Raw genomic sequence first — 25,967 nt, 5'->3', positions numbered from 1 at the left:
TTCTCTGCATCAAAGAGCACAAAACAGAAATGTGGGCCCCTCACACATGGGATGTAGCTCACCACGAGAAACTTCTCCTAATATTCTGGAGCTCTGTGAGCCTTGTTTGTCCTTTGTCTACCCTGCATGATTCTGTGAGTTTTACACATAAAAATGCAGGTTTTGCAGGGCCTGATGCTTCTTTGATTTCTGGGGCTCTCTTTAAGGAAAAGAAAATTAAATTATAAATTTAAGTTTCTAGGTTCTGGGGTAGAAAGGGGCCTTAAAATCAAAGCCGAATATACTTCATAGTAAATCTGCATTTGAGGTTACATAGAGATCATCTTCTTTAAGACTGAAATATTATAATAGTCCTAGTTTGTCCTGATACTGGGAGGTTCCCTAACTCCAAGTCCTCTTTCCCACGGCAGCACTTGAATCACTTTAGCTATCATTAATATGAGTATTTTCACTTCTATCTTTAAAGAAATAACAGCTTTATTGAGATATAATTTGCATACCTTAAACTTCATTCTTTTAAGTCTACAATTCAGTGGTTTTAATATATTCACAGTTATCCAGTCATTATTGTGATCTAATTCCAGAACATTTTCACCACCTCATAAGGGAACTCTGTGCCCACTAGCACTCACCCCCATTCTTTTCTTACCCTAGCCATAAATCAAATAAAAATATTGATTTATGAGGAATAATAACACAAGATTTTGATGTACCTAGTCTTATTGTAAATACAGGACCTCTTATGAACCTGTATCTAGAGGGATGAAACATAAGTCCCAACATTTAAGACTGCAAAGAGTTTAATGACTGTGATGCAGGGGACAAAAGCCAGTGGAGATTGAACTCTGCTGGTATTTTAACAGGATTTCTCTTGTTTTTGGTAATGTTTTGGTTACAAATTATATATTTTTGGGTGTTTCCCATCCTAATCTCCACCATAATTAATATGCGTGGATTGGAATAGCAAGGGGATTTTCAAGAACACGTATATTGAGTTATAACAGAAACTCCTGTCTTTGAGCAGTGAGTAGAATTTCTGGAATTTATATTTTTGTTTACACACACACACAAAATATGTGTGCAAATAAACATGTAGGTATTTTTCTCTGGTGTTACTCGACATGGCAAACACTGAACAGATTTGGTGACTCAGGAGGTATGTTGTGAAATCATTTATTAACAATAAACTATTTCTTTTTTTATTATACTTTAAGTTTTACGGTACATGTGCACAACGTGCAGCTTTGTTACATATGTATACATGTGCCATGTTGGTGTGCTGCACCCATTAACTCGTCACTTAACATTAGGTATACCTCCTAATGCTATCCCTCCCCCCTCCTCCCACCCCACAACAGGCCCTGGTGTGTGATGTTCCCCTTCCTGTGCCCATGTGTTCTCATTGTTCAATTCCCACCTATGAGTTAGAACATGCGGTGTTTGGTTTTTTGTCCTTGTGATAGTTTGCTGAGAATGATGGTTTCTAGCTTCATCCATGTCCCTACAAAGGATATGAACTCATCATTTTTTATGACTGCATAGTATTCCACGGTGTATATGTGCCACATTTTCTTAATCCAGTCTACCATTGTTGGACATTTGGGTTGGTCCCAAGTCTTTGCTATTGTGAATAGTGCTGCAATAAACATATGTGTGCATATGCCTTTATAGCAGCATGTTTTATAATCCTTTGGGTATATACCCAGTAATGGGATGGCTGGGTCAAATGGTATTTCTAGTTCTAGATCCCTGAGGAATCGCCACATTGACTTCCACAATGGTTGAACTAGTTTACAGTCCCACCAACATTGTAAAAGTGTTCCTATTTCTCCACATCCTCTCCGGCACCTGTTGTTTCCTGACTTTTTAATGATCGCCATTCTAACTGGTGTGAGATGGTATCTCACTGTGGTTTTGATTTGCATTTCTCTGATGACCAGTGATGATGAGCATTTTTTCATGTGTCTTTTGGCTGCATAAATGTCTTTTTTTGAGAAGTGTCTGTTCATGTCCTTCACCCACTTTTTGATGGGGTTGTTTTTTTCTTGTAAATTTGTTTGAGTTCATTGTAGCTTCTGGATATTAGCCCTTTGTCAGACGAGTAGATTGCAAAAATTTTCTCCCATTCTGTAGGTTGCCTGTTCACTCTGATGGTAGTTTCTTTTACTGTGCAGAAGCTCTTTAGTTTAATTAGATCTCATTTGTCAATTTTGGCTTTTGTTGCCATTGCTTTTGGTGTTTTGGACGTGAAGTCCTTGCCCATGCCTATGTCCAGAATGGTAATGCCTAGGTTTTCTTCTAGGGATTTTATGGTTTTAGGCCTAACATGTAAGTCTTTAATCCATCTTGAATTAATTTTTGTATAAGGTGTAAGGAAGGGATCCAGTTTCAGCTTTCTACATATGGCTAGCCAGTTTTCCCAGCACCATTTATTAAATAGGGAATCCTTTCCCCATTTCTTGTTTTTGTCAGGTTTGTCAAAGATCAGATAGTTGTAGATATGTGGCATTATTTCTGAGGGCTCTGTTCTGTTCCATTGATCTATATCTCTGTTTTGGTACCAGTACCATGCTGTTTTGGTTACTGTAGCCTTGTAGTATAGTCTGAAGTCAAGTACCATGATGCCTCCAGCTTTGTTCTTTTGGCTTAGGATTGACTTGGCAATGCAGGCTCTTTTTTGGTTCCATATGAACTTTAAAGTAGTTTTTTCCAATTCTGTGAAGAAAGTCATTGGTAGCTTGATGGGGATGGTATTGAATCTATAAATTACCTTGGGCAGTATGGCCATTTTCACGATATTGATTCTTCCTATCCATGAGCATGGAATGTTCTTCCATTTGTTTGTATCCTCTTTTATTTCATTGAGCAGTGGTTTGTAGTTCTCCTTGAAGAGGTCCTTCACGTCCCTTGTAAGTTGAGTTCCTAGGTATTTTATTCTCTTTGAAGCAATTGTGAATGGGAGTTCACTCATGATTTGGCTCTCTGTCTGTTATTGGTGTATAAGAATGCTTGTGATTTTTGCACACTGATTTTGTATCCTGAGACTTTGCTGAAATTGCCTATCAGCTTAAGGAGATTTTGCGCTGAGACAATGGGGTTTTCTAGATATACAATCATGTCATCTGCAAACAGGGACAATTTGACTTGCATAATAAGAGCTATCTATGACAAACCCACAGCCAGTATCATACTGAATGGGCAAAAACTGGAAGCATTCCCTTTGAAAACTGGCACAAGACAGGGATACCCTCTCTCACCACCCCTATTCAACATAGTATTGGAAGTTCTGGCCAGGGCAATCAGGCAGGAGAAGGAAATAAAGAGTATTCTATTAGGAAAACAATAAACTCTTTCTTATGTAACTTTTGCTAGATTCCACGACTGGCAAAGTAATAACAAAGATTGAGACTAAAAGTTTTGCCTTCCTGCTAGAAAGTGAAAACTCCATATGGTTAGTTTGTACCTTGATTCTATCTGGAGAAAAAGACATATATAAGACCAAAAGGTGCATAACTGTATCATCCCATGTATTCACTATAGCTCATAATAAGTTGTAAGTCTCACATTTTTCACCAAAGATGAATTAACTAACCATGATTCAATTTTACCACTGTATGTTTACAGTCCAGTAAGTTATATTGAGACAAAATTGGTACTTAGGACAGTCTAGCATCTTCCATCTCTACAGGAAGTATGTGACATGACACAGTCAAACTTATCATATATCTGTTAACAATACTTCCTGTAAAAGGCGGAAGCCTCACACAGCCCAGTAACTTTGCTAGTACCTCTTGAGTGCAAGGTGGAGAATCAAGTTCTGGGTTTGAGACACAGCACAGAACATTTCACTCAGGGGAAGAGCTATGAACATGCTGACTGCCAGCCTGCTGAGGGCAGTCATAGCCTCCATCTGTGTTGGTAAGTTTGACCACTAGCACAGGACTTAGGCTCCTGTTAGTTCAGAAGGATGTGGAGAGAGGCAGATCTTTTTAGTCTAATGAGGCTTAGAAAGAAGGGGTAAAGGGCAATGAAATCAGAGCACTAGGTCTGAAGCCACTTAATCTATTTTATCCCCAGAGTTACAAATAAGGGATCAGTCTATTTTTTCCTCTTTTTCGCAGGATCCAGCATGGCTCAGAAGGTAACTCAAACGCAGAATGAAATTTCTGTGGTGGAGAAGGAGGATGTGACCTTGGACTGTGTGTATGAAACCCGTGATACTACTTATTACTTATTCTGGTACAAGCAACCACCAAGTGGAGAATTGGTTTTCCTTGTTCGTCAGAACTCTTTTGATGAGCAAAATGAAATAAGTGGTCGGTATTCTTGGAACTTCCAGAAATCCACCAGTTCCTTCAACTTCACCATCACAGCCTCACAAGTCGTGGACTCAGCAGTATACTTCTGTGCTCTGAGTGAGGCCACAGTGAGATGGGTGCCTGTGGGAGCCCTACAAAAACCTCAACAAGAGGCAGGGCTCCTGGGGAGAGACTCTGTCACAGACAGGAAGAAGCAAGGAGGGTCTGTGTCAGCACAGGTGGTTTGGCAAGGAAACCTGAGTTCAATTCATGTACAATGTCTAGATATAACATTTATTAGAAACATGTGTATCTTCTATTCTTTAGAATAGATTAAGACAGAAAGTATAGCACATATTTTTATATCACATATAGAATTATGCAACAAAAAGTGCAATAACAAAATATATTAATCTTGTGTTGGTTTTATTGAGGGTGGGAAACTATCCAATTATCTTCAGACGAAATGGATGATTCCATTCATAAGCTGTTAAGTTTTTAGAATCACTTATACATTTATGCATTAATTACTATGTAGAATGCTTTAATCCAAGAGTAGTAGAAATGCCTTTCATCGATTTTTCTTAAGAATGGTATCAATACTCAATGAGGTAAAAAAATTAAATTTAAACTTCTTTCCATAATCATGCCAGCAACCTCTTGTATATCAGAATAGATGCGAAATGTTTCTCAAATTTCCTTTCTCTGGCTCCTCTCTTTTTGTGACGTGATTATGATGTTTTAAAAGTATCTAAATATTTTGCTGTCATTTAGAGGCTGCCTACTAAGAGAGATGTCTAAGGTGGGAATTTGTCCTAACGGATTGAATATCTTGCCTTCACCCTTTCACCTTTGAGTTCTGGCCAGTTTGAAGCTGAGAAGTGGTTAGGGCCAGAATTACAGCTGCCGTGGCAACCAGAACCCAGATGGTGTGTCCCGTGTCTACTTCCTGTCTAAACACATATTTCTCCTTGGATGTTACAACAGGTGCTCAGGAACAAGGATTTTTATTTCTTTTGCTCCACACAAGTTTTTAGAAACCTGAGTTTTTAACATTAAAAGAAAACAGACATCACATTAAAAACCAGATTTCTAGCTTACCTATAAACATGGGAAGAGCTGGGAAACACTACACTCCCTGGGGTAGAAGTCAAAAGTTCTGTTTGGACACATAATGGTTTTGATGTATATGTATTTTATTTTTAAAATTTATGCAAATTTACCATTCATTTCACAGTATGAATTAATTTAAAAGTAAAAATTTAAATTATTAGTTACAAGACAAACTAATCTGCAAGACAAACAAATCTGAATTACCATCTCATGAAACTATACCTGGTTTCCCCCCCATGATTTCATGTATCATGGGTGTGTCCCAGCTTGAGAAACTTAAGTATAGTTTATTGTTAATTCAGGAGGCATTTGTAGCTATAATAAGCATTGGAGAAACATTAGTTAATAAGACAGACATGGTTCCTGCCTTTATGGAGGTCACGTTCTAGGGGGCTATATCCACTATAGAATGGTAGGCAGAGGGAACTAAAGTTTTACACAAACAACCTATGTGACCTTAAGAAAGTTATAACTCCCCTGAACCTGTTCTCTCACTTGTAAAATGTAGAGATTTAATTAGGCAGTTGCTATTGAATAATATTTTCCAAAATTTCACTAGCCTCACAAGAGCACATAGTCCACTGCCTTTTTGATTTCCTAACACTTATTAGCTGCCCTTCTTTTTTGGGAAAGGACAGTTAGTTGTTATAGACATATTCATACTGTTCCACATGTTGCATGATAATGTAACAGTAATAACAAGAAGCCAAAGGAAGCAGGCAGAGAGGAGAGTGGCTTGGGAGGTCGTCTGCTTTCCATACACAGAAGCTACTATTTTATGTAGCCGGGCAGCAGAGGAAGAGGGAGAGGAAGAAGGCGAGAGGGAGGGAGAGGAGAAAAGAAAGAAGGATGAGAAGGAGAAGGAGGAAGGGGACAGGAGGAACGCAGAATGAGGGATAGAGAAGGAGAGATGAAGGGAGGAAGAAAGAAGGAGGAAAGGACACAACAGGTACTAATTCAAAAGTAAATATGTTTATTTGAATTCGAAGTTTTTGTTTCTTTCACAAGGCATTAGACACACTTTCTTTCCTCAGCATGAGAGAATGAGAAAAATTAGAAGATTCCTATTTGACAAGCATGAGGTCACACTGAACTTGGACTAGCTGGCTGAAACTCCAGAGGACACAGCTCCTCCAGTTAAGTTCTAAGGCAGGTTGAGAGACAGATTTTCTAGTAATTCTGGTTGTCCCTTGTAAAATTAATATAATTCGTCTGTTCCTAAAGGAACTAAGAACATTGTAACTGGGAAAGGTTCGTTCAATGTTAGAGTTCTCTCTAGAGCTAAGTAGCAAATGCAAATGCTCATAGGTGCCTAGAGTAGAATGAAATGAGTGTGGTTGTCCAAGTGTTTAAAAAGGTACAGGCCTGATAATGTGTCACTAGGCACTGGGCCTTGGCATCAGACGATAAACAAAAATGATGCAGTAAACCCTCCCATTCTTCTCCTAAGCAGAGTGGGTGTCCTGAAAGGTTATCCAGAGATTGAAGCTGTGTTGTTTGTTCCTGAGTCCTGTGTAAGTCAGGCTACAAGCTGTTAGATGTAGACAGGCCAATGCACAAGAGCTTTTATACAGGAAGCTTCTTGATGAGGGGCTGGGGAGATGAAGCCATCACAGTCTGCAAGGCAGCTGAGGCTTATTCCAGCCTCTGTGAATAAAGTCAATGATAATGACCATTAGGCTCCAGCCCCTGCTATTTCCTAATGATCCTTATCAGGGAACCTCTTCAGGTGTTCCCTGAAATTAGTCACCCTCATACCCCACATCTCAGAGCCTATGATCTTGCATACGATGGATGTCTTCACTGCAGAATTGTTCCAGTATCCCCGGGCTAAAGTTTGACTGAGTTCAAATAAAGCATATCACACACAGAGAGAGCTGGTTAAGCTAATGAGCTGTCCACGGTCCTTAATCACTTGGCTTACATAACTTCTGGACATGATCCATTGTCATAAGCATTTTCTTTTAAAAGAATAAAAGCATATATTAGGCACATATTATGTGTGATACAAAGAATCTCTGAACCTTACTTCTTATCCCTCTTTATTACATGTAGTAGTTGCCTTCTCCCTGACCCCTAGTACAACCTGCTTACCATCTACATCCTTTGTGTGTTTGCCCTCATTTCCACCTTCTACGACACAATAAGACATAAGTTCAACAGCTCAGTGCTGCTCCAACCCCAAATGGTAGCATTAGGAGCCTTTCCACCTGATTTCATAATTAAAGTTTCCTTTTCTTTGGAAAAGAGGAAATTTCCCCATCAGAATTGGACACCCTTGGGAGTGAACAGTAAATTGTCAAATGTGTACTCTCCCAGAAGTAGAGTGGAATTCTTGATGTTTCCCACCATCGTTATTACACAACCTCCAGTCTCTTTCAGAATTTCCAAACAGAGGGAAAAATTAGGTGGACTTGAAATAGTAACTCAATCCAATAGATTTCCCACATTAGTGAAAAATAGCTTTGTTTTCTGTTCACTGTATTAAGCAAAATACTGCCCTCTAGACCCAATTGCCAATTTATAGTAAATACAAAGGACAGCAGAACATATTAAACCCATCACAAATATACAGTAAGCAAAATCTATAGTGTGAAAAACTCTGCAAGACAAACACCCTGGGTCTTTGTTTCTTCCCACAATAAACTACAAAGAATGAGTAAGGGGATCTATGGATTAGAAGAGCCTTTAAAAAACATATCAGCCAGAACTGTGGCTTTCCCAGTGCCCCATGCTCGCACCATGTAGAAGTGCAAGCAGACGAAACCTCAGCATGCCAACTTGGAGGAGGACCAGGGTGAGCAGCAACTGAATCCAGAGTTCGCAGATGCAGCCTGAATGGCGCCAGTGGTGGGGGCCCGGGGTGCTCCAATGGATCACCAAGGGAATGATGATGAAGCAAATGAGGACAAAGCCACATGGTAAAATGGCTTCATCAGGAGGAGATGGACACCTGTGAGAAATACTGTGCAGAGTTCTTTAGCATCTCTGAGTTCTTGGAACATAAGAAAAATTGCACTGAAAATCCCCCTGTCCTCTTCAGGAATGACAGTGAGAGGCCATGACAGCTCTCTGGAGCCGGACTGAGCCATACCAGCCACCCAGTCCAAGTAATAAAGATGGCCACAAGGAGAACAGTGGCAGCTCAGGGGACATGAAAGAGAAGCTGGGTGTGGAGTCTGTGGTGCACTTACAGACAGAGATGGCCCTGCCACCCACACCTAAGGACATAGGCTATTTACCCACAGGCAAAGTAGCCAACACTAATGTGCCCATGCAGGCTCTCTGGGGCACCAAGGTGGCAGTGAATCAGTGGAATGCAGGTGCACTGCCAGCCTGTGCCCAGTGCCCACAGCATCCCATGGGTCCTCGAGCAGATCTTGTATCTGCAACAGCAGCTACAGCAGATCCAGCTCACCAAGCAGATCTACATTGAGATGAACGTGTGGGCCTCCCACGTCCTCCACTGTGGCAGGGCAGGGGCTGACACCCTGAAGACTTTGGGCAGCCACATGTCCCAGCAGGTTTCTGCAGCTGTGGTTTTGCTTAGCCAGAAGGCTGGAAGCCAAGGTCTGTCTCTGGATGCCTTGAAACAAGCCAAGATACTGCACACCAACATCCCTTCTACCTTCAGCACTCTGCCCCAGGACTGATGCCTTTTGCTCTGAAGCCAGATGGGAAAAGGGTACTCTCTTCCCTTTCCCTGTTTGGGAAAACATCATGTCTCCCATACTGAGTGCTTTGCTCCCTCAGGCTCTGGGCTTGGTGCTCTTCCAGGGTACTTTCTCCACTATGGCATTAGACCCATCCAAGAAAGGGAAAGGAAGGCTACGGAACATCTCCAAGCACAAGTGTAAGTACTCCAGCAAGGTTTTTGGGACTGATAGCTTCTCGTGGATCCACCTCTGCTCCCACACTGGAGAGAGACCCTTCGTGTGCTATGTCTGTAGTCATCGCTTCACCACCAAGGGAAACCTCAGGGTACAGTTTCACAAACATCTCCAAGAGAAGGTGAACCCCCAGTTGTTTGCTGAGTTCCAGGAAAAAATGGCAACAGGCAATGGCAACCCATATGCACTCTGTACCTGCCCCCATCAATGAATTGAGTCTCTCTTTAAACAGCAAACTTGTCCTTGTAACTTCCTCTCTAAGGCTACCTCAGAATCTCTCTTCAGAGACTAACCCGAAGAACCTCATGGATGGCCTGTTGCCCAATGACCTGTAGCCCAGTCCTTCTGCAGAAAGTGAGGGCAGGCCTATACTCCTTGAGGTAGGGACAAACAATAATTCACCAAGTATTGGTGGCTTCTAAGTGAGTGGGACCCCTGGCCAGGACCAGAGACCCTAAAATTGCTGTAGCTGTTTGAGAACATCCACAATGCCGCCACTGGCTTCATTTTCTACTGATTCCTAAGCTCTCTCAAAATCTATTACTGCACATGCACCCACACACCAGGGAGAGACCATTCCAGTATAAGATTTGTGGCTGAGCTTTTTCTACCAAAGGCAACTTGCAGACGCACCTTGGGGTTCACTGAACAAACACACCCACAAAGAGGCAGCATTCATGCCTCATCTGCCAGAGTTACCAATGCCGTGATATTGCAACAGCATATTCGGATGTACACGGGCAGTCAGATTCCCAATATTCCCTTGCCAGAGGATACCTGTGACCTTATGATCCTGATCCAATGATGGTCAGTGAGGATGGCAGTACAAGTGCCATCTGCTATGATGATGTCCCCAAAAGCACCGATGTAGAAGTCAGCTCCCAGGAGGGCCCAAGCAGCTCCTCAAAGATCCCCGTACCTCTTTCCATGACGGCTTCCTTAGATGCCCCAGGTAGGGGGAGTGGGTCCTATCCCTTTTGGCCTGCAGTGCCAGAGCAGCCGAAAAATGGTTCAGTGGAGAGCAATGGCTTGACCAACCACTCATCCTCACTGAAAGGAGACTAGGAGTGTGAGAGCCGAAGTCCAGACACCATGGAAACTAGGTCCTTCCAGGTACTCTCTGGCCAATAGTGAGGTACAAATCATCAAGTCAATGTCTCCTGATGCTGGGGGCAAATCAGAGAGCTTTGAGAACAGATGCAGGGATGGAAGGTCGGAGCAGGCTCCCTTCAACGTTTATCTGAGCCCAGCCAACCTATGTCAAACTTGAAGTTCCAGGTATATTTGTAGGACCCTCTATCTTGTCTCCAGGGATGACCCCTTTGTTAGAGGCCCAGCTACACTGACAGGTCAAGCAACACGGCTGCACCCAGTGTGGGAAGAACTTCCTGTCCACTAGTCTTTTCAGATTCACAGACAGACTCACACTGGAGAGAAGCCTTTTGTACGCAACATTTGTGGGACAGCTTTTACCACCAAAGGCAACTTGAGGGTCTACTATATGACACACTGGGTGAACAGTAACTCAGCACACCATGGGAGGAAGCTGGTCCTGGAGAAAACCATGTCTCTGTTAGGTACAAAAGGAAAAAGAGTCTCAGAAATGTTTCCTAAGGAAATCCCAGCCCCTTTGGTGAATGTGGACACTATCGTAAGGAATCAGTATACCCCCACACTTGACTGTGGTCTGGCAGTGAAAACCAGTGAGCTCTCTCTGATCCAGAGTAGCTGTATTCCTACCCTCCTGGTTTCCCTGGAGGCTGTCTCCATCATAAATAACACCACCATCTCCAAGATGATGGGTCCCAATCAGGTGTCATTGCGGATGTGGAAAAGCCAGGTGCTATTGACAGCATTCCCAAACACCAGTTCCCTCACTTCCTGGAAGAAAACAAGGTTGCAGTCTTCTTTTTTTTTCTTTTCTTTTTCTTTTTCTTTTTTTTTTCCAGCTGAGCTTAACTTGCATGGAAGGATAAATGCAGACAGAGTTAAATCTCTAGAATCTGCCTTTTTTTTTTTTGTAAAGGCCCATCTCCTCCTGTTTTCTTTCTTTTTTATTTTTATTTTTTTTGAGATGGAGTCTTGCTCTGGAGGCTGGAGTGCAGTGGCGTGATCTCAGCTCACTGCAATCTCCGCCTCCCAGGTTCAAGCAATTCTTCTGCTTCAGCCTCCTGAGTAGCTGGGACTACAGGCATGTGCCACTGCATGCAGCTAATTTTTGTATTTTTAGTAAAGACAGGGTTTCATCATGTTGGCCAGGCTGGTCTCGAATTCCTGACCTCGTGATCCACCCACCTCGGCCTCCCAAAGTGCTGGAGTTACAGGTGTGAGCCACCCGCGCTCGGCTTTCTTTTTCTTACTGGTATAAATGATGTTTATGAAGGTTGTGACCACCACCTCAAGCATGATTGAAATGAAAATGAAAAAAATGAATAAAAAATTGTACCAAAACAAATATACACTGGATTTTTTTTTGTTTTAAGCAGCAGGTCTTGCAAAGCAGCCTTGTTACTTGTGACAAACTGTATACATAGGACTTTCATAAAACCTACGGTGACTTTTTCTAAGACCATTATCTATTTCAAGGTGGAATCATTGGAACTTATTGAACCACAGTGGAAGAGATAACTACTTAGCCTAATTGGGGTGAAGGGTATTGGTAACCGTATGCAGGTAAACGGACAAGATCTGTCATCTATTTAGGGAACTGTTTTATATTCCCCCAATCCTGTTAACACCTTTCTTTTTCTTTCTAAAAATATACTTTTAAAAGAACAAAAAACTAAGATTGTACAATTATAAAATTGCTTCAACCTTAGAACCTTAAGTAGGATGCCCTCAGATGGACTTACGTTGGTGCTTAGGGATTCATTGTGTGTGTTGCTGTTTATTCAAATGCAGTTCAGTCAGAACCGCAAGAGTGCCAATGTCCTCCTCATACTTCCCAAATGCCTTTTTCTTCCTGAACCTGAGGTGGACACCTGAATGGGGAATCTCAGGTGACTTAATTTAGTTTGCCAGTGCCTACCCTATTGAAAAGCCGGGTTTTCATTCTTGAGAAGAAACTCATGGAAGGGTATGTTTCCTGCCATAGGTTCACACACTATTTTTTTGTTTTGTTTAATTTATTTGGTGCAACTTAGGAAGATTATTTTTTCTTGAGGATTTTATGAAGGCTATGAAGTTGGAACAGGTGAGTCCTGGGTAGGAAAGCTTTTATTTATCTCCCTTATTTATTTATTTGTTTATTAGCCATAGTCTCTATTTTCCTATTTTAAGACTACTGAAGAATTCCCAGGTTCTGTCTTAAACCTAAAAGTCAGTGTATTGGTGGAAAGAGTTGGATGTTCAAGGTGTTTTGTGATTCCTTTATTTGTAATCTCCTTTTGTATATGTAATAATATTGAGCAAATGAAACATCTCTCTAATGGTTTAACAAGAAAGGAGAAAGAAAAACCCTAACTTCTGGGAGAAGTCTATCCCTTCTATGTGGAAGGCCCTGAATGAAATGTAGATCAAGACTGTTAGCTAATGTTTTGCCTCTTGGTTATTGCTCCTGATTTTAGGCCTTTTTTTTTTTTTTTGCCATTTGTGCCTTTCCTTCTGGAATTGTAAGTGAACACAATAATGGTATCTGCTTATACTGTGAAGTGGATATTGTTACAGAGACCACACCAGTGGCTTTTTCACTGTTGAGCTAATAATGCCTTGTGAATGTATGATCTTTGGAGAAACTCCTATAGCTGTGCTGCTAATGCTGTCTGTCTGTTGGAAAATAAATTTTGAATGTTTTCTCTTTGGAAAACATGTCCACAAATCACAATATGTGACTCTTAGGTGAATTCTGAATCAGATAAGCTGTAAAATAATTGAAAATGTAAACACATTTGCCAATTTGGTTGTGTTTTAAAAAAGTCAAAATTTAGTGATAGTACTAAAATAAGCAAAAGCAAAATAATATGATATTTTAAAAATATATGAATGGCTTTAAAAAAATAAATGAATGCATAAATGTAATTGGGGCATAAATAAAACAAGATTGACCAAGAATCAATATTTGATGAACATGGGTGATGGGTACATGGGGTTTCATTGTTCCATACTGTATACTTTTCTATATGTTTGAGAAATTTTCTTTAAAAAAATTAAAAATAGAAATTGGCTAGATTCAAATCCTGTCATCTCCATTGCAGCATGACTTTTGATTCTTTAACCTGTTGATGTCTCAGTTTCCTCATCCATTAAGTGGTGATAATAGAATTTACCTCGTGAAGTCGAGTTGAGAATTAAAATTATACATATTTACATATACCTATATGTTTAAATTAAACTATACATGATTTTATACAGACACAGTTTTCGCACGGTACATAGCATGGCATGTCGACACAGTAGAGACTCAATCTGTAACAGCCAATGTTAATGGAAAGGGTGGAATTTGTTCAGGGCCTAAATCAGATTTTCAATCATGTGCTAGTTTCATAACATCACACTGCTCCTTGATGCGTTTTTCAAAGGAAAGAGCCAAAACTCATTGATAAGGAAAGGACATCTTGGCACTGCTTGAAAATCACCCCAACAGGTCCCTAAATCCCCATTTGCAGCTCCAGTAAATATCCCCATTTGCAGCTGCTCCCCCACCAGTACCTACCCTGCTGATAAGGCCCGGGCCCTGTCAGAGAAGCAGCACATGATGGATGTTTAACATGAAAGTGTTTTTAGGGGGCAGGCAGGGCTGCTTTAATTCCCCTAACTAGGTAATTTAAGGTATATTTTCTCATATTTGCCAACAGACCAAAGAAGAAATGCTCTAAGATGTAATCAATATTCACATCAGCCTTCAAACCAATTTGGTTTCAGTCTTTCACACTGTTGAAATAAACAACCCCGTGAAGTCCCACACATCAAGATAAAAGCCAACAAAGAAATGGCATTTTTCCCTTGAGCAAATATACACCTAAAAGATGACTTGTGAAGCAATAAATATAGGTTATGGAGATTTTCCCCTCTTACTCTAAGAGTACATAAACACTTTAAAATGTATTTGAAATATTATTGATTGCTGAATTAATATATTTTGTAAGATGAGGTAATTATTGACAAAGAAGATATTCTCATCCTGTATTCAGTTTAAATGCAAGCTGTCATACAAAAAAGAGGAGATTTAAAACCTGCTCCAGGAAGCTAGGAGAAGGTTTCATCCACCCCCAAAGCGCAGACACCTCCTCACTCTTCTGCTTGTTAACAGTAATATGGATGCCACTGTGTCTGGTCACAGATCTATGTCTCTGCTTAAATTGTCCCCATTGCACAAAATGTCCTTTCTCCATCTCCACAGGCTAAACTTCTGTCTCAACCTCCTATGACTGTACTTTCGGAAAGGAAAGTGGGGAACACAGTAGGTGAGAAAAGACATCTGTTTTGCTGGTTGATAGTCTGGAGGATGTGGTCTAGACATTGAATTATTCTCATTTCATAATTTATAAGAGCAACTATTAAAATGCCCAGTGGTCCTGGATAATGTATAGTCACCATTCTTGTCTTACAAGACATAGTTGTCCTGATGTAAAGATACAACGTGTGTAATCTTTCCTTCTCTGAACTTCTCAATCACTCTTTAACCTTTGTTGCTACTTACCACTTGATATGTTGCATTTTGTTTCTGAAAATTCATATCTATAACTATACCATGATCAGAATGGCTAAAGTGAAAAAGACTACACTAAATATTGACAAGAACATGGAGCAACAGAAATTCACATATTCGGCTGGAAGGAATGTCAACTGGTACAATTTCAAAAACATTTGGCAGTATTTACTACAGCTGAACATGTGCATTCCCTGTGATGCAGAAATTCCATTTCTACCTATATGCCCAATAAGAAGTTACATATATTCATTTGTAAAACATGTACAAGAATAAGAACATGTATTACATCAGTGATTATAATATCCTAAAACTGGAAAGCAACTCAGATGCACATCAGCAGTTTCAAAGATAAATAAAGTACGATAATGAAATACTACCCAGCAATGAGAATGAATAAACTTGCCATATGCTCAAGGCAGATTGAATCACACAAATATTACTGAGTGAAAAATGAAAGCAAAAGAAATTCAAGAAAAGGCAAGACTAAGCTATGAAGTTGTAAGTCAGGAGAGTGAAGATAGGGGCTATCTTTACAAGGAGATAGTGACTCAGAAAGAGTACAAGGGAGGCTTCTGGATGTTGCCAATGCTGTTTCTCAATTTGGGTGCTGGTTACATAGGTGATTTCACTTCGTGAAAATTCACCAAGCTCTACATTTAAGTTTTGTGCACTATTCTGAATCTATATTATACTTTAAAAGTTTTTAAAAGAAACCTTATCCATCCCATTGACTAAATTTTGAGAACATACTTCTTATTCAATCCATCTTCATAGCCCCACTGCCCTTCACATTAGCCTTCATTTAAAACATGCTTCATAATTGTTTTCTCAATAAAGGACTGAGCTACATGTTTAAAAAGATGCTCTGTTCCCAGGTCCCAGGATCTAGTGTGTTATTAGATGGATTTGAACTTCCCCGTGTAGCTTGCTAATTACTGCTTTGAGTTTAGACCTTTGGTATTGATGTGGTTTTTCTCTGTCTCCACTCAAATCTAATGTTGAATTGTAATTCCTAGTGTTGGAGGAGAGGTCTGGTGGGAGGTGACTGGATCATGGAGGTGGCTTCTAATGGTTTAGCACCATCCGCCTAGTGCTCTCTCGTGATAGAGTTCTCAAGAGATCTGGTTGTTTGAAGGTGTGTGGCACCTCCCCCTTTGCTCTCTCTCTCTCTCTGTCCTGCTGGGCATGTGAAAATGTACTTGCTTCTCCTTCACCTTCTGCCATGAATTTCTTAGTTTTCTGAGGCCTCCCAGCCATGCCTCCAGTATAGCCTACAGAACTGTGAGTCTATTAAACATCTTTTCTTCATAATACCCAATCTCAAATAGTTCTTTATAGCAATGTGAGAATGGTCCAATACAAGTATGTTACACGTGGTTTTCTGTAACAGGCTTTTAACTGGCCTCCCTCCTTCCAGCATTTCCTCCCCATAATCCGCTCCCATACCCTACAAATGACCTATTCTTTTAAGAAACACAGCATCAATCACGTCAGTCCTCTGTTTAACAACCTTCAATGACCATGCTTTTCTTGTAGGAGTAAGGTTAATTAAAACTCATGGTGTAGCTCTCGATGGCCTCTACAGTAGTCATGAACTTTCTGCTTCATCAGATTAAGTCTAACTTGTGAATGAGGCTGGGAAACATTTACTGTCCTCCATTAACAGCTCTGCTCATAGTCCTTTGCTCCCATGATTACACCTGTCTGAATGCTTACCATCATTCTTTCTCCCGATCCTAGAGACTGTCTCAGACCATTATTACATTGTGAAGAATTTTCTGGTCACCCCAGCTCACAGTGATCTCTTCCTTCTGATAAATTACCCAAAATTTTTTAAAAATATATTTCAAAAAATCTTTTTTTCAAAAAATATTTTGAAATGTATTTTTATATATTTTATGTATGTTTTTAAAATATAGTTCACTTAATTTTACAGTGCACTTTCATAAGCATTATCTCATTCACTCTTTATAATAACATTGTGAACAAGGCAAGGTACAAAGAATTAATCGCATTTTGTAGCTTAAAAACTGAGATTCAGAGAAGTGAAGGGACCTAAGCCAGTGTGCTCAGCCAAGGGTAAAGCTCACTCTTCTCACCCAAGCTCTCTATACCAAATTAACTTATTATGAGTATATACGTTATCTCCTCCCAAATACACATTTTTTTCTAAATGTGCTTACACGTTTGTATGTCTCATAATACTGGACAAGACATTTATGGGGCTTTGTAGAGCTGAGTGATTTTATTTCAATATTGTTCCCAGCAAGCTCAAGGACTGACAAAGCTGTACCACCTCTGCTCTATGGGACTACTGTAGCAAAAACTGAATTGTCGAAAAAAACAATCACTGCATCTCCAAAAAATCTGCTTTTGGAAGTAAGAAAGAGACAAGAAAAATAACCTTTTAAAGGTCAGGGCAGCCTTAATTTTACCTTTATATCCTAGGCTCCATATTGAAAAGTTTCAAAGAAGGCTATCAGAGGTAATGACAATGGGCTTCAAGAACTACAAATGAATCACAATGAAATGAGTTTCAAATTGATCAAATTCCAGAAACCACTCCTCAGATAATTTAACTAGTAAGCAAAATGGAGAACTTTTTGATTTTGAAGCCCAGTTTAACAGAATTTAAACTATATTAATATAAAACTTAATTTTCTTTATTCCGAAGGCTATATTATACTAAATCTTTCTGGAAGCTAACCACAGAACTAATGTGATGAAATTGAAAGAATGGGGAACAAACTAGGTGGATGTCTGGACACCCCAAACTGAAGGTAAATGCTACCTTCTACCCTAACATTCGTGACTTCCACAAACTCAGGTGTTAGACACCTGAGCACTGAAAGTTAAACATCTAGATATGAAGACTAAGAAAAGAAGAGGGAGATAGAAGGACCAAAATAAATCTGAATATTGTAAAGAAGGTATTCACACAGTCTTTATTTGCCTAGTGCTAAATACATCCAGTGTCTACTTCTAGTCTGACCCTTCATTCCAAATGCCTGTGTCTGGGCTAACAGGAGCATAGACAGCGAATAGAATTTGCTTTACTATCTGATCTTCACTCAAGTGAAAGCAATTTGAGGCAGGAATCATGTTTTGTTTTGGTTTATGTGTTTTTTTGCAGAGCTTTACACGTCATGTAAGTCTGAATTTCTGGGATGAGTACTTAAGCTTAGGGATTCCTTAGCATGCATAATCATTTAAGAGCAGCTAGGTGATCTGTCTACCCAGAGAATCTTGTCAGCATGTAACTGTACTCAAGACCATAATTTTACTAAGAGTTCAAGTGTGTAGGTAATTTTAATTGGTGAGAAAATTCATTTAGCATAAATATTTATTATTTGACGATTATTTTTATGTTCACTTTATTTTTGCCATAACTATTGTTACTATACTGACAGCACTTCCAATAAGAGCCTGTGTAAAAAAAATAATATAGTGGTCCTCAGTAAAAAAGTCCCAATGCTTTAAAATGGTTTATGTAGGCAGAGAACTATGCTTTAACTTCTTACTATAATACAACCATAACTTGCATAAAGTAAATCCAATCCTAGAGCAATTATGAGCTATGAATTCTGCTGGTCTTGTTTCATTAGCACAGATAATTTTAAAAGCGCTAGACAAATAGGCCAACAGATGTCGAGCAAACAGAACCTTTAACTGAGATTCCTGAAATCCCTAATAAAACAAATAAACAGGAGACAGCTATAACAAAATAAATGCCTCTGTAATGAAGAGAAGTGTGTAATAGTAAGCATCTAAACCTGGCATTATAAAAGAAACAAAAAGTAAAAAGATGGTGTTTCGAAAACCAAGTTACTAAAGTAAGGTTACCTATTTATCATAAGGCTAAAGGTGTAAGGCTGCTGTCATCCAAGTATGGTCCAGGGAACCCTAGACAGACCTTTTAGGGAGTCTGGCATTCCAAAACTATTTTTATAGTGATAATAAGACATTATTTGCCTTTTTTACTTTCAAAGTCTCGCAGGTGTATACGCAAGGTTTCCACTCCACATGCTATGTGATAAGGTCATCACTCTGATGATTAATGGAATATATCTCTACCTCTATCTCTATGCCACATAAACAAAACCTCTTTAGAGTCTTCTTGGAATCTCTTAGTGAAACTATAAAGGGATCCTGAGACCAACAAGTTTGAGAACTGATGGTTTACAGGCTACAAATTCAATTTATCACAATATGACTTTGAATAATATTTTACCACTTCACACACAGTGTAATAAATTTACAGCATTTCACCTCCATTCTTTGTGCTATTGTTGTCAACACATTTTTATTCTACATAAGTTAAAAGCCCCACAATGCAGTTTTATGGTTTTTCCTTTAAAAAATTATCTTTTAAAGTTTTTTTTTTAGCACTTTAAAGTTTGGTTCTGACATACATTGTTTCTGATGAAAAGCTGGCTGTTATTCTTAGCTTTGACTCCCCATACCTAAAGTGTCTTTCCTCATTTTTCTATCCTGTCACCCCAACTGCTGTTAAAATTTTCCTTTTTATTACTGGTTCTCAGAAATTTGATTACAATGAGCCTTGGGGTAATTTTCTCTATATTTCTTCTCTGTATCTATGAAAAACTTTCAGCCATTATTTCTTTAAGTATCTTTCTTTCTCTCCCTCTCTTCTTCTGAGGCCTCAGTTACACCTATTTTAGATTATTTGATTTTGTAGAGTTCAGGAGCACTATTTCTTTTTTTAAAATCTTTTTTCTTTTCTTCAATTTAGATCATTTCTACTGCTTTTTCTTCAAGTTCTCTAAGCTTTTTTTCCTGTGATTTCTAATCTGCTGTTAATCCTGTCCAACTTATTTTTCATTTTATTTATTTAATTGTTTTTTATTTCTACAAGTTCCACTTGGATCTTTTTATGCCTTCCATTTTTCTCCTCCTTATGTTTCTATATTTTTTTAATCCTTGAATTCATTTTTATTGTATGTATGTAGTTTATATGCACTGTTTTAAAGTCCTTTTATAATAATTACATAATCTGTGTCATTTTAAATTCCGTTTCTGTTTATCTTTCTCCTGGTTATAGACTTTATTTTCCTGGTTCTTCACCAGCTTGATAATTTTGATTGGGTGCTAGATATTATGTATTTTACATTGTTGGATGCACAATTTTGTTATATTACTTTAAACACCATTGGACATTGTACTGATCATTAAATAATTTGCTTATCATTTTGATTTTTTGAGACTTCTTTTGATTTTTATCTGAACAGCCTCTATTCTGGGACTAATTAAACTCACTACTAATTTATCACCTTTCTGAGGATTCTAGTGCCTGCCCCGTGCATTACAATGTCTCTTGAATCCTGGATGCTAGTAATACAAACTATGCCCAGCACTATGTGAACTCTGGAAATTATCTGGCCTGTTGCTTCTCTTTGCCTGAGTTTCCTCTCATGTATGTACAGATCAGCCAAAGACAAAGAGTGACCCCTCCAGAGCCAGAGTTCTCTTCTGAATCTCTCTCTCCCCCTCCTTCTCTTTGTCTCTCTCTCTTTTTCTCTCTCCCCAAATCCCTCCTCTCTGGTACACTTATTCATACATTCTAGATGCATTAGGATCCCCAATCTCCTATTCTATTCCTCAACACAACGAGGCAGCTGTGCTGTGTTGTGGTTAATCCTCCCTGTGCTGTTGCCTAGAAACTGCCTCCAGGAAATAAATGGAAGCAATGTTAGGACTCGCTTCATTTATTTTCATTATCTCTGTATTATCTGTAGTCCAAGGTCTGAAAATTTCCTTTATTTTGTCCAGCTTTTTAATTTGAAGATCAATTTCTGTAGCAGTGTACATTTATCAGGGAAACAAAAGTCAAAGTAATTTATTTGTGTTGTATTTTACAGTTGTAGTGGTCCATGATAAATTGGTGAAAACATTGATTCTTTATCATAGATTATTTGAAAAGAGCCACATTAGATAATGTTTCTAACATGCATTATCATGTTTATAAGATGGCATGCTGATTGTGTCTTGGGGACTTAACAGAACTGATTCAGATAAAGGAATGAAGGAGCGTAGAGAGGACTTTCTAGGCAGATGTTCTCTGTCCCATGAGAACCATAAAGACATGTGCAAGGAGGAGGCCTCAGATTTTTCTACTTAAAAGTTGTGCCTGGAATTATTTGGGATTATTATCTGTACCCAAGGAGAAAATGATGCGAGTAATAATTGAACATTGCCCCAATTATTGCTGTGAATCTATAAAAAATGAATGTTTAGTGCTTTCTTCTTAGAGTCCTATTCCATTCTTCTTTGGTATCTACCTTCCCTTCAAGCTATTTTATTAAAAACAGGGTCAAGGTTCTTTTTGGTTTTTATTTTCTCCAAGATGGTGGATTGGAGGCATCGTCAATATGCTTCTCCCACTTGGGAAGACAAAACAGTGTGTAGAGACTCACACTGTGAACTTTCTTCCAAGAAGCAACACAGGAACTTAACAAGAAAATTGAAAGAAACCACATACCCTTTGAATGAAGCAGCAGGTTGGCTCACGCCTGTAATCCCAGCACTTTGGGAGGCCGAGGTGGGCGAATCATGAGATCAAGAGATCGAGACCATCCTGGCCAACATGGTGAAACCCCATCTCTACTAAAAATACACAAATTAGCTGGGCGTTGTGGTGCGTGCTTGTAGTCCCAGCTACTAGGGAGGCTGAGGCAGGAGAATTGCTTGAACCCGGGAGGTGGAGGTTGCAGCAAGCTGAGATTGCGCCACTGCACTCCAGCCTGGTGACAGAGCAAGACTCCATCTCAAACAAAGAAACAACAACAAAAAGCAGCAGCAGGTTGCAGCCTGCACTGTGAGCTAGTTGGAAAACTCTGAGTCCTCAGAGTGTGAGAGGGTTAGAAACTGCTTCTGGGATATACATGCCCACTGGGGAACCTGGCAATCCAGGGTATGGGGAAAGACTTAATCCTACCAAGCCCTAGAGCTGATTTAGTGAGCTGCAGGGGGTACATGAGAAGCAGCAGCATTGGGATGTGCTTTGCATGCATTCCCAGTCTCCAGTGGGACAGAGAGAAGACATTTCTGATCCTCACAGGGGACCCCACAGACATCTGCCAGCTAGCTCAGGTGGTGCTTGAGAGAAGCTCCCAACTGAGATTTGCAATATAATCTCGAGTGGGGATAAATTCCTTTAGCCCAAACTCAGGGACAAGCAGAAAGTGTAGTATAACCATGAGCACAGGAGCTAAATGCCCCTGCCTTGCAGGTGGATCAGGAGGGGCATGGCCTGAAAACCACAGTTTCTGTCTCTATGGGGAAGCCTTGTGGCCTGGAGAAGCTTTGAGTTCTGAGTGCAGACTGCTTGGAATCTAGCTAGCTGCTGATAGTGAAACACTGCAGGTGTGAGACCTGCCTTGCCAAGTGTGTGGCGGCTGAGTGAGGCTTACTGCTGCCTGCTACTCCCCACTCCCTATGTGAAAGAGTCCACATGGGGAAGTGCCTTCTGTGCAATAGAGGCAGCTGTACTCCTCTGCTTATGCCAGCTTGTGCCTCCACTTGTGCCAGCACACAGAACACGGACTTCCCTGACCCAGCCCCACCTAGCTTTGCCCCTCCACCAGCTCCTGTTGCTTAACACAAAGGTCTGAGTCTTTTGGGAGCTATATCGCCCTTCCCATTGCCTGAGATACCAAAGTACCTCTCCCAGTAACATAAGGCAAGCACAAATCCCACCATTATTACCACAGTTGGTAGTCCTTTGCAAGCACTATCTCCTGGCTGGAGGCCAACCAACGCAGTCCTTCACAGCATTTGTCGACAGAATAAAACAGCACCAAGAAAGAGGAAACTTGAGTGTGATCTCAACTATCACCATTGCCTGCAACACACTGGCTAACCAGGAGGTCCTCGGCGTGTCCACATGATCAGTTCGTTTACTAGTATAACTGGCATGTGAGGAAGCCAACACACTAAAAGCTATTCATAACCAAGCAATCTCTCAGAGCCTAAGTCACTCTCCTGCCACTCCCATCAGAGCTAGTGCTGGTAGCCACTTCTGGGAGACTTGAGAACAGGTCACATCACTAGATCCCTTGCAGACATTCTGCAGCACCAGCCTGGAGGTATCAGTCCCACTGGGTGGCCAGATCCAGAGGAGTAGCAGCATTCACAGTAGTCTGGCTCTCAGGGACTCCTACTTCTAGGAGTAAAGGGGGTGCACTATATCAAGGGAGCACCCTGTGGGACAAAAGAACCCAGATGGCCGGTCTTGAGTCCCAGAATTTTCTGCTTTGGGGAAGTTTCTTTCAACAGAGTCACAGGTGCAGTGCTGGGCTCAGCAGGGAAAGCTTGTGGCTCTAACTAAACAGTCAGTCAGCCCTGGTGCTAGTGAAGGGTCTTGAAAAGCAGAATTCTTTTTCCCCCTCATCCACCACTGCAGACACAGCTGGAACTTCTCCCACGGAAGCTCAGTGTGGGTGCATCTGTAGACAACCTTTCCGGAACACTTCAAGGTAATTGCATCCCCACAGGAAAAATGCCTTCCAGGTTTAGTCTTACACAAGGGGGAGAGTCACAATCCCTGTCTACATGGAACATCAGCACTCTTGCAGGTGAGAAGAGGTGCCTATATGATCTGTATAGCTGGAACACTGGGCCAGCAGTATGACTGGGAGGTGGATCACTTTCCTGCTGGACTGGCAGGGTAGCTGAGGAGGCTCTCTCCTTCCCCTTGAAGAGGACTCAGTGCATTTCACTGAGAGTTCCCCCAGCTGCTTCTGTCAGGGCTGGGACCTCTGTCCACCTCTAAATATTGCATTTACCCATCTGCTTTAGCCACAGTTGTTTTTTTGTTCCCCTTGGACATCTCTTACTGGTCTGAAGCCTGAACTATTCCACCCAGTGAATAAAATACTGGGGGAAAAAAGTAAATAAATAAAAGGGTGCACACCACTGGAGAATGAGACAAGCGTCAAGACGCCTCTGCCATTCAAGCCCCACAGGAGACAATGAACCTGCTCACATACTGGGAACATTGCTACTACAACCAGCATCCAAGAAAGCTGTCATACAAAGGCTCTCTATAACCAAGGAGCTCATACAGAATCCATCTCTGAAAGCACCCAGAGCCAAACCAGATTATTATAAACTATAATTAAAGTCACCTCCTCAAGGGGGCAAAAAAGAAATTAAAAAACCCACAAATGAATAAAAAATAAGTTCAAAAATAATTAGAAGAAATGGTCTATCCAAATACAAGAAGTGCAAAGAACCACTGGGAGATTAAACCATACACACAAAAATGTGACCCATGGTCAAAGGAGAAAACTGTTAATAAGCCCAAAAAGAGATGACCCAGGTGTTGGATTTATCGGATGTACTTTAAAATAAATATAATAAAATACCAATGGATCTAATAGAAATTGTAGACAATACGCATCCTGAGATATGTAAGTTTCGGAGAGAGAAGAACAAATATATGTATAGGGAATAGATTAACCAGTATATTTAAAAATATGTATACAAAATATGCTAACCAAAAAGAAAGATTGACAAATAGGACACGAATACAATTTTAAAATGGTGCTTATCAAACGACAGTATTAAGAAAGTCAATTAGCAACCTAAAGTCTGAAAAAATATTCAAGAAGATACAGCTGAAAAAATATTAATTCCAGAATATATTTAAAACCTCCCATAAATTAACAATTAAAAATTACACAATAATAAAATACATAAATGGTGTAACGAGTGAGTACTGCTATAGACTGAATGTTTGTGTCCCCCCAAATTCATATGTTGAAATCTGTTGTGATTTTAATTTATGTCTTTTTTTTTGACGGAGTCTTGCTCTGCTGCCATGCTAGAGTGCGGTGACGCGATCTCAGCTCACTGCATCCTCTCCCTCCCGGGTTCAAGCGATTCCCCTACCTCAGCCTCCGAGTAGCTGGGACTACAGATGTGCGCCACCATGCCCAGCTAATTTTTTGTATTTTAGTAGAGACGGTTTCATCACGTTGGCCAGGATGATCTCGATCTCCTGACCTCGTGATCCACCTGCCTTAGCCTTCCAAAGTGCTGGGATTACAGGTTTGAGCCACCTCACGTGGCCAATTTGTTATGTCTTCTTAATTTGGACTTGAAGTCTCTCTCCTGAGAATGACCATACGCCAAGATAACCACTGCCTAGGACAGCCTTGACTAGGGGAAAAATTAGGTTTAGGTGTGTGGGTCAGGTAAAATGGAATGGATCTTTAAAACTTCATGTTGAGCAATAGAAACCAGGCCCTCCTCCCAACATGCTATATAAGGACGTGAAGCGAAAAGGGATAAAATAGAAGGAATTTATTTCTCACAGGTCCCAGAGAGGTTATAGGTGCCAGTGGGAGGCTGATGGGAAGTTCAGAGGCAGCAGGGAGCTCAACCAGTAGGTGAAGAGAGAGAGAAACAGAGGGAGAGAGAGGCCTGTGGGGACTATACCTTTATTAAGGTTCATGGGTATTATCCCTTAGGCTTATCCATGGGTATTGAGGACTGTCTAGTTCAAAGAAAACACATAAAAAGGGGAGAAATTATGTACACGACTCTGGCGTTGGCCGTTAGATTTGTCATGGTTAGCAGCTGTGGAAAGTGTTGGATTTTGGGTCAGTGAGATGCAGAACAACCACAAAGGGTGTGGAAGTTCTAACTAGGCCAAGGGAGATGAAGTATGACTTATGTCAGGCCTGAAAATGGACGCCAAGGCAGCAACCACATTAAACAAACTTATGACAGAACTGAATTACCAGTGTGGTCATATTTGGAGGTGCGGCCTTTAAGAGGTGATTAGGTAATGAGAATAATGTCCATATAAAAGAGGTCACAGAGAGCTTCCTTGCTTTTTTGGCAATGTGAGGACACCGCAAAGATGACTACCAACTCGAAAACAGGCCCTCACTAGGCACTGAATCTTCTGGGAACTTGATCTTGGACTATGCTTCCTCCAGAACTTTGAGTTTATGTTTTTATAAGCCACCTATCTATGATATTTTGTTA

General features: G+C 40.4%; 1 protein-coding gene and 1 pseudogene across 1 annotated transcript in view; both read left to right on the top strand.

The window, feature by feature from the left end:
• The first annotated feature begins 3,863 nt into the window (after nt 1-3,863).
• Nucleotides 3,864-25,967, top strand: part of LOC101135612 (T cell receptor alpha chain MC.7.G5) — a 548,557-nt gene continuing 526,453 nt past the window's right edge. The window contains exons 1-2 of the mRNA XM_063698253.1: nt 3,864-3,918; nt 4,122-4,426. Coding sequence (XP_063554323.1) covers nt 3,864-3,918; nt 4,122-4,426 — 360 coding nt within the window. The remainder of the gene's footprint in view (nt 3,919-4,121; nt 4,427-25,967) is intronic.
• On the top strand, nt 8,154-25,584 carry LOC109029515 (sal-like protein 4; annotated as a pseudogene).

This window comes from Gorilla gorilla, chromosome 15 (assembly GCF_029281585.2).
Source record: "Gorilla gorilla gorilla isolate KB3781 chromosome 15, NHGRI_mGorGor1-v2.1_pri, whole genome shotgun sequence".
Taxonomy (NCBI): domain Eukaryota; kingdom Metazoa; phylum Chordata; class Mammalia; order Primates; family Hominidae; genus Gorilla; species Gorilla gorilla.
Note: the sequence above shows the minus strand (reverse complement) of the source record. Positions and strands in the feature narration are given on the sequence as shown.